The sequence below is a fragment of the Lepisosteus platostomus genome, chromosome 5 (assembly GCF_059453375.1).
Source record: "Lepisosteus platostomus isolate fLepPlt1 chromosome 5, fLepPlt1.hap1, whole genome shotgun sequence".
NCBI classification, from domain to species: Eukaryota; Metazoa; Chordata; class Actinopteri; order Semionotiformes; family Lepisosteidae; genus Lepisosteus; species Lepisosteus platostomus.
In genome coordinates, this window is record NC_142615.1 from 1,078,928 (window position 1) to 1,092,674 (window position 13,747).

Here is a 13,747-nt window from a genome sequence, read left to right on the forward strand (position 1 = left end):
CCTGCAGCGCGCTGGTTCGCTGCTTCTGCCTGGAGGTGTGAGACCCCGGCGCTGGGCCGGGCCGGGCCGGGCCGGGCCGAGGGCAGAACCGGGTCTCCCTCGGGTCCGGGGGCAGCCAATAACCCCCCCAACACCCTCGCCCTGGCGACAGCACTGCCTAGCAACCGTCGGCAGGCAGGCAGCGCGAGGGGGCGGGTGGAGCAGCCGGTTCTGCCGGATTCCCGGGACGCCGCAGCGCCGCAGTCTGAGTCCGGGCGCTGGGGCGATGGCGGCTCTCGGGGTGCTGCTGCTGCTGCTCTCCTGCGGGGCCGCGGGGTCAGGGGCCGGTGAGTCACGGGCTGGGCGCCGTCTGGGGGGGGGCTCTGGGGAGCGCCGGCGGAGGGCGGGGTACGATTCTGTCCGCGGCTGACATCCCGTCTCCTTTCCTGGCTCCTCCTCTGTATCGAACCGGCCAGGCTGTGCGTGTCGGGGCTTCAACAGTGGGGCGCAGTTCGCTTGTTCCCCACCCCCGCCCCCCTCTGTGTACAGAAGAGCCTCCTGTCCTGACTGGAGGAGCTCACCCAGCTGTGTCTGGAGAGAAGCCAGGGTATCGGCCTCAACAGCAGGGCTGGGCAGCCTGTTCCCCACCCCCACCCCCCTCTGTGTACAGTAGAGTCTCCTGTCCTGACTGGAGGAGCTCACCCAGCTGTGTCTGGAGAGAAGCCAGGGTATCGGCTTCAACCACAGGGCTGGGCAGCCTGTTCCCCACCCCCACCCCCCTCTGTGTACAGTAGAGCCTCCTGTCCTGACTGGAGGAGCTCACCCAGCTGTGTCTGGAGAGAAGCCAGGGTATCGGCTTCAACCACAGGGCTGGGCAGCTTGTTCCCCACCCCCACCCCCCTCTGTGTACAGAAGAGCCTCCTGTCCTGACTGGAGGAGCTCACCCAGCTGTGTCTGGAGAGAAGCCAGGGTATCGGCTTCAACCACAGGGCTGGGCAGCCTGTTCCCCACCCCCACCCCCCTCTGTGTACAGAAGAGCCTCCTGTCCTGACTGGAGGAGCTCACCCAGCTGTGTCTGGAGAGAAGCCAGGGTATCGGCTTCAACCACAGGGCTGGGCAGCCTGTTCCCCACCCCCACCCCCCTCCGTGTACAGCCACCGCTGGCAGCGTTTGTTTTTAGTTTTTCCAGTGGGTTTTCAGTTCCGATTCCAGTGACATTCAGGAGCGAGAGAGACTGATAAACCCCGGACGACCTGAAATAAAACCCCAAACGTGCGAGGGAAATGGAAACGCAAATCCTCCCGCAGAGCTCCTGTTGAGACAAGCCAGGCTCCAGCTCTCCCATGACAGAGGGGGGAGCAGGAAATAGTCACCGGCTTCACAGGAACGTCTCAGGAATGTGTTTACTCCGATCGGCACACATTCCTGACACACTTCCTGGTTCTCCACGGGTTTAAAACTCATATCTAATATTCGAGATGCATATTTGTTTTTCTTCCGGTTTGTGGCTCAATATGCAGTTACTGAAATGTCCTGGAGTGTCCAGTCAGTGTGTGTGTGTGTGAACCCCTCTCTCTCTCAGTGCAGTGTTCATGTCCTGGAGCGTCCAGTCAGTGTGTGTGTGTGAACCCCTCTCTCTCTCAGTGCAGTGTTCATGTACTGGAGTGTCCAGTCAGTGTGTGTGTATGAACCCCTCTCTCTCTCAGTGCAGTGTTCATGTACTGGAGTGTCCAGTCAGTGTGTCTGTATGAACCCCTCTCTCTCTCAGTGCAGTGTTCATGTCCTGGAGTGTCCAGTCAGTGTGTGTGTGAACCCCTCTCTCTCTCAGTGCAGTGTTCATGTACTGGAGTGTCCAGTCAGTGTGTGTGTATGAACCCCTCTCTCTCTCAGTGCAGTGTTCATGTACTGGAGTGTCCAGTCAGTGTGTGTGTATTAACCCCCCTCTCTCTCAGTGCAGTGTTCATGTACTGGAGTGTCCAGTCAGTGTGTGTGTATGAACCCCTCTCTCTCTCAGTGCAGTGTTCATGTACTGGAGTGTCCAGTCAGTGTGTCTGTATGAACCCCTCTCTCTCTCTCAGTGCAGTGTTCATGTACTGGAGTGTCCAGTCAGTGTGTGTGTATGAACCCCTCTCTCTCTCAGTGCAGTGTTCATGTACTGGAGTGTCCAGTCAGTGTGTGTGTATTAACCCCCCTCTCTCTCAGTGCAGTGTTCATGTACTGGAGTGTCCAGTCAGTGTGTGTGTATGAACCCCTCTCTCTCTCAGTGCAGTGTTCATGTACTGGAGTGTCCAGTCAGTGTGTGTGTATGAACCCCTCTCTCTCTCAGTGCAGTGTTCATGTACTGGAGTGTCCAGTCAGTGTGTCTGTATGAACCCCTCTCTCTCTCAGTGCAGTGTTCATGTACTGGAGTGTCCAGTCAGTGTGTGTGTATTAACCCCTCTCTCTCTCAGTGCAGTGTTCATGTACTGGAGTGTCCAGTCAGTGTGTGTGTATTAACCCCCCTCTCTCTCAGTGCAGTGTTCATGTACTGGAGTGTCCAGTCAGTGTGTGTGTATGAACCCCTCTCTCTCTCAGTGCAGTGTTCATGTACTGGAGTGTCCAGTCAGTGTGTCTGTATGAACCCCTCTCTCTCTCAGTGCAGTGTTCATGTACTGGAGTGTCCAGTCAGTGTGTCTGTATGAACCCCTCTCTCTCTCAGTGCAGTGTTCATGTACTGGAGTGTCCAGTCAGTGTGTGTGTATTAACCCCCCTCTCTCTCTGTTCCAGAGAGACACTCCCTGCACTATATATACACTGCCCTCTCCAAGCCTGTAGATGGCATCCCTGAGTTCACAGCTATGGGGGTGCTGAACGACAGGCGGATCGATTACTATGACAACTGGATCATGCAGAAGATTCCCAAGCAGAGCTGGATGAAGACAAACATGCCTCAGGAATACTGGGAGAAGGGAACCCAGTCCAGGAAGAGCAAGGAGCAGTGGTTCAAAGTCAACGTTGGGATTCTGATGGACCGGATGAGACAGAACAACTCTGGTGAGCTGGACATCATGTGTCTCCTGTCCTGAAGTCTGTGTACCTCCTCCTGTGTCTGTATGAACCCGTCTCTCTCTCTCAGGGCAGTGTGTGTGTGAACCCGTCTCTCTCTCTCAGGGCAGTGTGTGTGTGAACCTGTCTCTCTCTCTCAGGGCAGTGTGTGTATGAACCTGTCTCTCTCTCAGGGCAGTGTGTGTGTGAACCTGTCTCTCTCTCTCAGGGCAGTGTGTGTATGAACCTGTCTCTCTCTCTCAGGGCAGTGTGTGTATGAACCTGTCTCTCTCTCTCAGGGCAGTGTGTGTGTGAACCTGTCTCTCTCTCTCTCAGGGCAGTGTGTGTATGAACCTGTCTCTCTCTCTCAGGGCAGTGTGTGTATGAACCCCTCTCTCTCTCTCAGGGCACTGTGTGTATGAACCCCTCTCTCTCTCTCAGGGCAGTGTGTGTGTGAACCTGTCTCTCTCTCTCAGGGCAGTGTGTGTATGAACCTGTCTCTCTCTCTCAGGGCACTGTGTGTATGAACCCCTCTCTCTCTCTCAGGGCAGTGTGTGTGTGAACCTGTCTCTCTCTCTCTCAGTGCAGTGTGTGTGAACCTGTCTCTCTCTCTCAGGGCAGTGTGTGTGTATGAACCTGTCTCTCTCTCTCAGGGCAGTGTGTGTGTGAACCTGTCTCTCTCTCTCAGGGCAGTGTGTGTGTGTGAACCTGTCTCTCTCTCTCAGGGCAGTGTGTGTGTGTGAACCTGTCTCTCTCTCTCAGGGCAGTGTGTGTGTGTGAACCTGTCTCTCTCTCTCAGGGCAGTGTGTGTGTGAACCTGTCTCTCTCTCTCAGGGCACTGTGTGTATGAACCCCTCTCTCTCTCTCAGGGCAGTGTGTGTGTGAACCTGTCTCTCTCTCTCAGGGCAGTGTGTGTATGAACCTGTCTCTCTCTCTCAGGGCACTGTGTGTATGAACCCCTCTCTCTCTCTCAGGGCAGTGTGTGTGTGAACCTGTCTCTCTCTCTCTCAGTGCAGTGTGTGTGAACCTGTCTCTCTCTCTCAGGGCAGTGTGTGTGTATGAACCTGTCTCTCTCTCTCAGGGCAGTGTGTGTGTGAACCTGTCTCTCTCTCTCAGGGCAGTGTGTGTGTGTGAACCTGTCTCTCTCTCTCAGGGCAGTGTGTGTGTGTGAACCTGTCTCTCTCTCTCAGGGCAGTGTGTGTGTGTGAACCTGTCTCTCTCTCTCAGGGCAGTGTGTGTGTGAACCTGTCTCTCTCTCTCTCAGATCTCCATATTCTCCAGTGGATGCACGGCTGTGAAATCGAGGTGCAGCCTGGCTCTGAACCCCAGTTCCTGAGGGGCTACGATCAGTACAGCTACGATGGGCGGGACTTCCTGTCTTTCGATGAGTCCAAAATGCAGTGGGTGGCGCCGGTCCGGCCCGCTGAGCCCACGAAGCACAAGTGGGACAACGAGCAGATTCTGAACCAGTACACCAAGGGCTACCTGGAGAGGGAGTGTGTGGACTGGTTGACCAAGTTCCTGGCGTTCGGAGAGCAGCAGATCAAGAAGTCTGGTCAGTGTGCTGGACAGTGTGTGGTCCTTACTGGACAGTGTGTGGTCAGTGTGCTGGACAGAGCGTGGTCCTTACTGGACAGAGTGTGGTCAGTGTGCTGGACAGAGTGTGGTCCTTACTGGACAGAGTGTGGTCAGTGTGCTGGACAGTGTGGTCAGTGCACCAGTGTGTGGTCATTACTGGACTGTGAGGTCAGTGCACCAGTGTGTGGTCATTACTGGACTGTGAGGTCAGTGCACCATTGTGTGGTCAGTGTGCTGGAATGTGTGGTCAGTGCACCAGTGTGTGGTCAATGTGCTGGGCAGTGTGGTCAGTGCACCAGTGTGTGGTCAGTGTGCTGGAATGTGAGGTCAGTGGACCAGTGTGTGGTCAGGGTCAGGAGTGTGTGCTCAGTGCACCATTGTGTGGTCAGTGTGCTGGAATGTGTGGTCAGTGCACCAGTGTGTGGTCAGTGTGCTGGAATGTGAGGTCAGTGGACCAGTGTGTGGTCAGGGTCAGGAGTGTGTGCTCAGTGCACCATTGTGTGGTCAGTGCACCAGTGTGTGGTCAGTGTGGTCAGTGCACCAGTGTGTGGTCATTACTGGACTGTGAGGTCAGTGCACCAGTGTGTGGTCAGTGCACCAGTGTGTGGTCAGTGTGCTGGAATGTGTGGTCAGTGGACCATTGTGTGGTCAGTGTGCTGGAATGTGTGGTCAGTGGACCAGTGTGTGGTCAGTGTGCTGGAATGTGTGGTCAGTGGACCAGTGTGTGGTCAGTGTGCTGGAATGTGTGGTCAGTGTACCAGTGTGTGGTCAGGGTCAGGAGTGTGTGCTCAGTGCACCATTGTGTGGTCAGTGTGCTGGAATGTGTGGTCAGTGGACCAGTGTGTGGTCAGGGTCAGGAGTGTGTGCTCAGTGCACCATTGTGTGGTCAGTGTGCTGGAATGTGTGGTCAGTGGACCAGTGCGTGGTCAGGGTCAGGAGTGTGTGGACAGTGCTGGTCAGTGTGGACAGCGTGTGTCCAGTACACAGAGCCAGACAGATCAGAAAGTGTTTGGTCGGTAGTGAGTGCTGACTGTGGACAGTGTCCAGTCGGTCAGTGGCTGTGCCTGCAGTAACACTCTCCTCCCCCACCTGTCTCAGTTCCCCCTGATGTCCACATGTTTGCCAAGAGGTCACTGACCCCCGGCCAGCTCACGCTGACCTGCCTGGCCACGGGCTTCTACCCCCCCGACGTCCAGGTGGACCTCTACCGGGACGGGGTCATGCTGCTGGAGAAGGACGGGGTGCTGTCCAGTGGGGTCAGGCCCAACGGCGCTGAGGAAGACACCTACCAGCTGAGGAAGAGTCTGGAGATCCGGGAGACGGACAAGAGGAGCTACAGCTGTGAGGTCAAACACAGCAGCCTGAAAGAGCCCGTCGTCAGGCAGTGGGGTAAGGACCTGTCTGTCCCTCTGCCAGTCTGTCTCTCTGCCAGCAGGGTAAAGACCCTTTCTGACCCGTCTGTCTCTCTGCCAGTAAGGTAAAGACCCTGTCCTGACCTGTCTGTCTCTCTGCCAGTAAGGTAAAGACCCTGTCCTGACCTGTCTGTCTCTCTGCCAGTAAGGTAAAGACCCTGTCCTGACCTGTCTGTCTCTCTGCCAGTGAGGTAAAGACCCTGTCCTGACCTGTCTGTCTCTCTGCCAGTGAGGTAAAGACCCTTTCTGACCCGTCTGTCTCTCTGCCAGTAAGGTAAAGACCCTGTCCTGACCTGTCTGTCTCTCTGCCAGTGAGGTAAAGACCCTTCCTGACCCGTCTGTCTCTCTGCCAGTGAGGTAAAGACCCTTCCTGACCCGTCTGTCTCTCTGCCAGTAAGGTAAAGACCCTTTCTGACCTGTCTGTCTCTCTGCCAGCGAGGTAAAGACCCTTTCTGACCCGTCTGTCTCTCTGCCAGCGGGGTGAAGACCCTTTCTGACCCGTCTGTCTCTCTGCCAGTAAGGTAAAGACCCTGTCCTGACCTGTCTGTCTCTCTGCCAGTGAGGTAAAGACCCTGTCCTGACCTGTCTGTCTCTCTGCCAGTAAGGTAAAGACCCTGTCCTGACCTGTCTGTCTCTCTGCCAGTGAGGTAAAGACCCTGTCCTGACCCGTCTGTCTCTCTGCCAGTGAGGTAAAGACCCTGTCCTGACCTGTCTGTCTCTCTGCCAGTGAGGTAAAGACCCTGTCCTGACCTGTCTGTCTCTCTGCCAGTGAGGTAAAGACCCTGTCCTGACCTGTCTGTCTCTCTGCCAGTAAGGTAAAGACCCTGTCCTGACCTGTCTGTCTCTCTGCCAGTGAGGTAAAGACCCTGTCCTGACCTGTCTGTCTCTCTGCCAGTGAGGTAAAGACCCTTTCTGACCCGTCTGTCTCTCTGCCAGTAAGGTAAAGACCCTGTCCTGACCTGTCTGTCTCTCTGCCAGTGAGGTAAAGACCCTTCCTGACCCGTCTGTCTCTCTGCCAGTAAGGTAAAGACCCTTCCTGACCTGTCTGTCTCTCTGCCAGTGAGGTAAAGACCCTGTCCTGACCCGTCTGTCTCTCTGCCAGTGAGGTAAAGACCCTTCCTGACCTGTCTGTCTCTCTGCCAGTAAGGTAAAGACCCTTCCTGACCCGTCTGTCTCTCTGCCAGTGAGGTAAAGACCCTTCCTGACCTGTCTGTCTCTCTGCCAGTAAGGTAAAGACCCTTCCTGACCCATCTGTCTCTCTGCCAGTGAGGTAAAGACCCTTTCTGACCCGTCTGTCTCTCTGCCAGTAAGGTAAAGACCCTGTCCTGACCTGTCTGTCTCTCTGCCAGTGAGGTAAAGACCCTGTCCTGACCCGTCTGTCTCTCTGCCAGTGAGGTAAAGACCCTGTCCTGACCCGTCTGTCTCTCTGCCAGTGAGGTAAAGACCCTTCCTGACCTGTCTGTCTCTCTGCCAGTGAGGTAAAGACCCTGTCCTGACCTGTCTGTCTCTCTGCCAGTGAGGTAAAGACCCTGTCCTGACCTGTCTGTCTCTCTGCCAGTGAGGTAAAGACCCTGTCCTGACCCGTCTGTCTCTCTGCCAGTGAGGTAAAGACCCTTCCTGACCCGTCTGTCTCTCTGCCAGTAAGGTAAAGACCCTGTCCTGACCTGTCTGTCTCTCTGCCAGCGAGGTAAAGACCCTTTCTGACCCGTCTGTCTCTCTGCCAGCGGGGTGAAGACCCTTTCTGACCCGTCTGTCTCTCTGCCAGTAAGGTAAAGACCCTGTCCTGACCTGTCTGTCTCTCTGCCAGTAAGGTAAAGACCCTGTCCTGACCTGTCTGTCTCTCTGCCAGTAAGGTAAAGACCCTGTCCTGACCTGTCTGTCTCTCTGCCAGTGAGGTAAAGACCCTGTCCTGACCTGTCTGTCTCTCTGCCAGTGAGGTAAAGACCCTTTCTGACCCGTCTGTCTCTCTGCCAGTAAGGTAAAGACCCTGTCCTGACCTGTCTGTCTCTCTGCCAGTGAGGTAAAGACCCTTCCTGACCCGTCTGTCTCTCTGCCAGTAAGGTAAAGACCCTTCCTGACCTGTCTGTCTCTCTGCCAGTGAGGTAAAGACCCTGTCCTGACCCGTCTGTCTCTCTGCCAGTGAGGTAAAGACCCTTCCTGACCTGTCTGTCTCTCTGCCAGTAAGGTAAAGACCCTTCCTGACCCGTCTGTCTCTCTGCCAGTGAGGTAAAGACCCTTCCTGACCTGTCTGTCTCTCTGCCAGTAAGGTAAAGACCCTTCCTGACCCATCTGTCTCTCTGCCAGTGAGGTAAAGACCCTTTCTGACCCGTCTGTCTCTCTGCCAGTAAGGTAAAGACCCTGTCCTGACCTGTCTGTCTCTCTGCCAGTGAGGTAAAGACCCTGTCCTGACCCGTCTGTCTCTCTGCCTGCCTGTCTGTCTCTCAGGGGGCTCACCGTGGGGCTGTGACAGCGCTGGCGACAGTGCCTCCACAGCGGTCATCTTGGGGCTCGCCGCGGCTCTGCTCGTCTTGCTGGGCGGGGCGCTAGTGCTGCTCGTCTTGCACAGGAAGGGCACGCTGGGTAAGACCGCCTGTCCTGCCTGCTCCACACTCCCGCCACCTTGTGTGTCCAGTAGACCAGTCTGTTACAGTAGGAGCTCCAGTCCCAGTGCAGTAGACCAGTCTGTTACAATAGGAGCTCCAGTCCCAGTCCAGTAGACCAGTCCTGTTACAATAGGAGCTCCAGTCCCAGTCCAGTAGACCAGTCCTGTTACAATAGGAGCTCCAGTCCCAGTCCAGTAGACCAGTCTGTTACAATAGGAGCTCCAGTCCCAGTGCAGTAGAACAGTCTGTTACAGTAGGAGCTCCAGTCCCAGTGCAGTAGACCAGTCTGTTACAATAGGAGCTCCAGTCCCAGTCCAGTAGACCAGTCTGTTACAATAGGAGCTCCAGTCCCAGTCCAGTAGACCAGTCCTGTTACAATAGGAGCTCCAGTCCCAGTTCAGTAGACCAGTCTGTTACAATAGGAGCTCCAGTCCCAGTGCAGTAGAGCAGTCTGTTACAATAGGAGCTCCAGTCCCAGTGCAGTAGACCAGTCTGTTACAGTAGGAGCTCCAGTCCCAGTGCAGTAGAACAGTCCTGTTACAATAGGAGCTCCAGTCCCAGTAGTCCCAGTAGAGCAGTCTGTTACAGTAGGAGCTCCAGTCCCAGTACAGTATACCAGTCTGTTACAATAGGAGCTCCAGTCCCAGTGCAGTAGACCAGTCTGTTACAATAGGAGCTCCAGTCCCAGTGCAGTAGACCAGTCTGTTACAATAGGAGCTCCAGTCCCAGTGCAGTAGAACAGTCTGTTACAATAGGAGCTCCAGTCCCAGTGCAGTAGAACAGTCTGTTACAATAGGAGCTCCAGTCCCAGTCCAGTAGACCAGTCTGTTACAATAGGAGCTCCAGTCCCAGTGCAGTAGAACAGTCTGTTACAGTAGGAGCTCCAGTCCCAGTGCAGTAGACCAGTCTGTTACAGTAGGAGCTCCAGTCCCAGTGCAGTAGAACAGTCCTGTTACAATAGGAGCTCCAGTCCCAGTAGTCCCAGTAGAGCAGTCTGTTACAGTAGGAGCTCCAGTCCCAGTAGTCCCAGTAGACCAGTCCTGCAGGGGAAGATGGAATGGAGATGCAGTCTAGTAACAGGAACCCAATTCTCTCTCTTCCTGACAGCTCTGTCGGCAAAGTACAATCTGGTCAACGTCAAAGACACCCAGACCAAAGGTCACGAGGTCAGCGGGCCTGCGGTCAGCGTCAGTGGCCCTGCGGTCAGCGTGCCTGTGGTCAACATCAGTGGGCCTGCGGTCAGTGGCCCTGTGGTCAGTGGGCCTGTGGTCAGCGTCAGTTGGCCTGCGGTCAGCGTCCCTGCGGTCAGTGGGCCTGCGGTCAGCGGGCCTGTGGTCAGCGTCAACAGGCCTACGGTCAGTGGCCCTGTGGTCAGTGTCAGCTGCCCTGTGGTCAGCGGGCCTGCGGTCAGCGTCAACAGGCCTACGGTCAGTGGCCCTGTGGTCAGTGTCAGTGGCCCTGCGGTCAGCGGGCCTGCGGTCAGTGGGCCTGTGGTCAGTGTCAGTGGCCCTGCGGTCAGCGGGCCTGCGGTCAGCGTCAGCAGGCCTGCGGTCAGTGGCCCTGTGGTCAGTGTCAGTGGCCCTGCGGTCAGCGGGCCTGCGGTCAGTGGGCCTGTGGTCAGCGTCAGTGGCCCAGCGGTCAGCGGGCCTGCGGTCAGCGGGCCTGTGGTCAGCGTCAGTGGCCCAGCAGTCAGTGGGCCTGCGGTCAGTGGGCCTGTGGTCAGTGTCAGCGGGCCTGCGGTCAGTGCCAGCACAGAGAGTGGGCTGCAGGCCAGGGCCAGCTCCGGTCTGGTCCCGGGTCAAGGTCATTCGCCGGTCAGCTCGGAGAGCAGCGCTCACCCTGCGTGTCCTGTCCCCGCGGGGGGCTCGACTCGGGGGGAGTCCCCCTGTCCCCCAGGCACCCCGGGGGGCTCGACTCGGGGGGCGCAGTCCCCCTGTCCCCCAGGCACCCCGGGGGCGCAGTCCCCCTGTCCCCCAGGCACCCCGGGGGGCTCGACTCGGGGGGAGTCCCCCTGTCCCCCAGGCACCCCGGGGAGCCCAGTGGAGCGTCAGCCCCTGCTGCCCTCCAGGGGTGAGCCCTGAGCCGGCCATCCAGCGGCAGACACTGGACGACACTGGACACAGGCGTGGACACCAGACACTGGACGACACTGGACACCAGACACTGACACTGACACGCCCGGGGGTCATCGTGCCCGTCTGCTGCTCAGACTCACTCACACACAAGCATAGTCTCTCTCTCTCTCACACTCACACGCAAGCGCAGTCTCTCTCACACTCACACACACACAAGCGCAGTCTCTCTCACACTCACACACACACAAGCGCAGTCTCTCTCACACTCACACACACACAAGCGCAGTCTCTCTCACACTCACACACACACAAGCGCAGTCTCTCTCACACTCACACACACACAAGCGCAGTCTCTCTCACACTCACACACAAGCGCAGTCTCTCTCACACTCACACACAAGCGCAGTCTCTCTCACACTCACACACAAGTGCAGTCTCTCTCACACTCACACAAGCGCAGTCTCTCTCACACTCACACACAAGCGCAGTCTCTCTCTCTCTCACACTCACACACAAGCGCAGTCTCTCTCTCTCTCACACTCACACAAGCGCAGTCTCTCTCTCACACTCACACTGGGATAGTCTCTCACACACTCACTCACACACAAGCGCAGTCTCTCTCTCTCACACTCACACACAAGCGCAGTCTCTCTCTCTCTCACACTCACACACAAGCGCAGTCTCTCTCTCTCTCACACTCACACACAAGCGCAGTCTCTCTCTCTCTCACACTCACACACAAGCGCAGTCTCTCTCTCTCTCACACTCACACACAAGCGCAGTCTCTCTCTCTCTCACACTCACACACAAGCGCAGTCTCTCTCTCTCTCACACTCACACACAAGCGCAGTCTCTCTCACACTCACACACAAGCGCAGTCTCTCTCTCTCACACACAAGCGCAGTCTCTCTCTCTCACACACTCACACTGGGATAGTCTCTCACACACTCACACTGGGATAGTCTCTCACACACTCACACTGGGATAGTCTCTCACACACTCACACTGGGATAGTCTCTCACACACACTCACACTGGGATAGTCTCTCACACACACTCACACTGGGATAGTCTCTCACACACTCACACTGGGATAGTCTCTCACACACACTCACACTGGGATAGTCTCACACACACACTCACACTGGGATAGTCTCACACACACACTCACACTGGGATAGTCTCACACACACACACACACACACACACACACACAAGCGCAGTCTCTCTCTCACACTCACACTGGGATAGTCTCACACACACACTCACACTGGGATAGTCTCACACACACACTCACACTGGGATAGTCTCACACACACACACACACAAGCGCAGTCTCTCTCTCACTCACACTGGGACAGTCAGACACATGGAACCAGACACACGGCGACAGACTCAGACACACGCCAAGGTCCAGACAGTCCTCCGGGAAGTCTGCCTCCGGTCGCGAGCGCCGCGTCTCAGAGAGACCCCAGGGCTCTCCCTGGGTACCCCATCTCCTCGCTCCCCGCAGCAGGGAAAACGTTAACTGAATTCTTCTGGACTTCTGCGACCAGAACCTTCTGTGATACACCCTGTCTTCATGAGCTCCAGCCTTTCCCACTTCAACACTGACATACAGCTTGCCTGGACATTTGGAGGTGCATTATCGCACATATTAACGGTGTAATGGTGATATTCTGTTCCTCGGGAGACCCGAATAAAACCGTGTTAACAAGGGGGCACCCTGGTGCGCAGTGGTTAATACAGACACGCCGACTGGACTGAACACTCCAGCACATGAACACAGAGGCGCTCGGGCAGCCCTGAACACAAATCGGTGGCAGAGCTCTCCGGCCGAAAAACCATGGAAACCCCATCCCTCAGCAGTGGGCGGAGCCGCCCGTCAGGAAGTCCGTACCTGGCGATACCCTGGAGTCCTGGGCAGAGAGACGTCTTCTCCCAGAGAAAAGAACTCCTCACCCGTCTGGAGCTCTCCTCCGGGCTCTCCCCTCGGAGCTCTGGACAGTAACGGGGATCCCCTCCTGCTCCACCAGTGTGTACCCCACCTGCATGAGGCTCCAGTCCTCTCACACACAGCAGCTCTCAGGGGGAGGAGAGCAGAGGGATGAGGCCAGTTCAGAGAGGGGGGTTATTAGGAGGCCATGATGGGTCAAGACCAGGGGGGGTATTTGACCGGGACACTGGGGTAACACCCCTACTCTTCTCGAGAGACACCCCGGGATTGTTAATGAGCACAGAGAGTCAGGACCTCGGTTTGACGTCTCATCCGAAGGACGGCGCCTGTTTACAGTCCAGTGTCCCCCGTCACTATACTGGGGCATCAGGACCCCCACAGACCGCAGGGTGAGAGCGCCCCCTGCTGGCCCCACTCACACCTCTCCCAGGAGTCTCCCCTCCAGGTACTGGCCAGGCGCCCCCTACTGGGCTCCAGTGGGGCTGTGAGCTGGGTGAGAGCGCCCCCTGCTGGCCCCACTCACACCTCTCCCAGGAGTCTCCCCTCCAGGTCCTGGCCAGGCGCCCCCTACTGGGCTCCAGTGGGGCTGTGAGCTGGGTGAGAGCGCCCCCTGCTGGCTCTGGAACACCCTCCCAGACCCAGGACCCCAGCGTCTGAGTCAGGCCCTGCGCACAGCCCCCCGACCCAGGACCCCAGCGTCTGAGTCAGGCCCTGCGCACAGCCCCCGTCCCCCTCCCAGACCCAGGACCCCAGCGTCTGAGTCAGGCCCTGCGCACAGCCCCCCGACCCGTCACCCTCCCAGACCCAGGACCCCAGCGTCTGAGTCAGGCCCTGCGCACAGCCCCCGTCACCCTCCCAGACCCAGGACCCCAGCGTCTGAGTCAGGCCCTGCGCACAGCCCCCCGTCCCGTCACCCTCCCAGACCCAGGACCCCAGCGTCTGAGTCAGGCCCTGCGCACAGCCCCCGTCACCCTCCCAGACCCAGGACCCCAGCGTCTGAGTCAGGCCCTGCGCACAGCCCCCCGACCCGTCACCCTCCCAGACCCAGGACCCCAGCGTCTGAGTCAGGCCCTGCGCACAGCCCCCGTCACCCTCCCAGACCCAGGACCCCAGCGTCTGA

General features: G+C 57.3%; 1 protein-coding gene and 1 long non-coding RNA gene across 10 annotated transcripts; both read left to right on the plus strand.

Moving 5' to 3' along the window:
- Window positions 1–174: 174 nt before the first annotated feature.
- LOC148662341 (class I histocompatibility antigen, Gogo-B*0201 alpha chain-like) lies at window positions 175–10,826 on the plus strand. 9 transcript variants are annotated; one of them, XM_088631862.1, is made up of 8 exons: window positions 175–326; window positions 2,746–3,012; window positions 4,268–4,558; window positions 5,680–5,970; window positions 8,439–8,573; window positions 9,704–10,453; window positions 10,499–10,540; window positions 10,574–10,826. In XM_088631862.1, the coding sequence occupies exons 1-8, from the start codon at window positions 266–268 to the stop codon at window positions 10,675–10,677; spliced, it is 1,941 nt and encodes a 646-aa protein (XP_088487988.1). In that variant the 5' UTR covers window positions 175–265; the 3' UTR covers window positions 10,678–10,826. The 9 variants fall into 9 exon arrangements, with proteins under 9 accessions (XP_088487988.1, XP_088487986.1, XP_088487991.1 ...); XM_088631860.1 differs by having other exon boundaries at window positions 9,704–10,540; XM_088631865.1 differs by lacking the exon at window positions 10,499–10,540 and having other exon boundaries at window positions 9,704–10,492.
- LOC148662342 (uncharacterized) lies at window positions 4,573–5,673 on the plus strand. The gene is made up of 3 exons (XR_015936758.1): window positions 4,573–4,711; window positions 4,750–5,060; window positions 5,164–5,673. It is a non-coding gene; the product is annotated as an uncharacterized LOC148662342 (long non-coding RNA).
- Window positions 10,827–13,747: the final 2,921 nt, after the last annotated feature.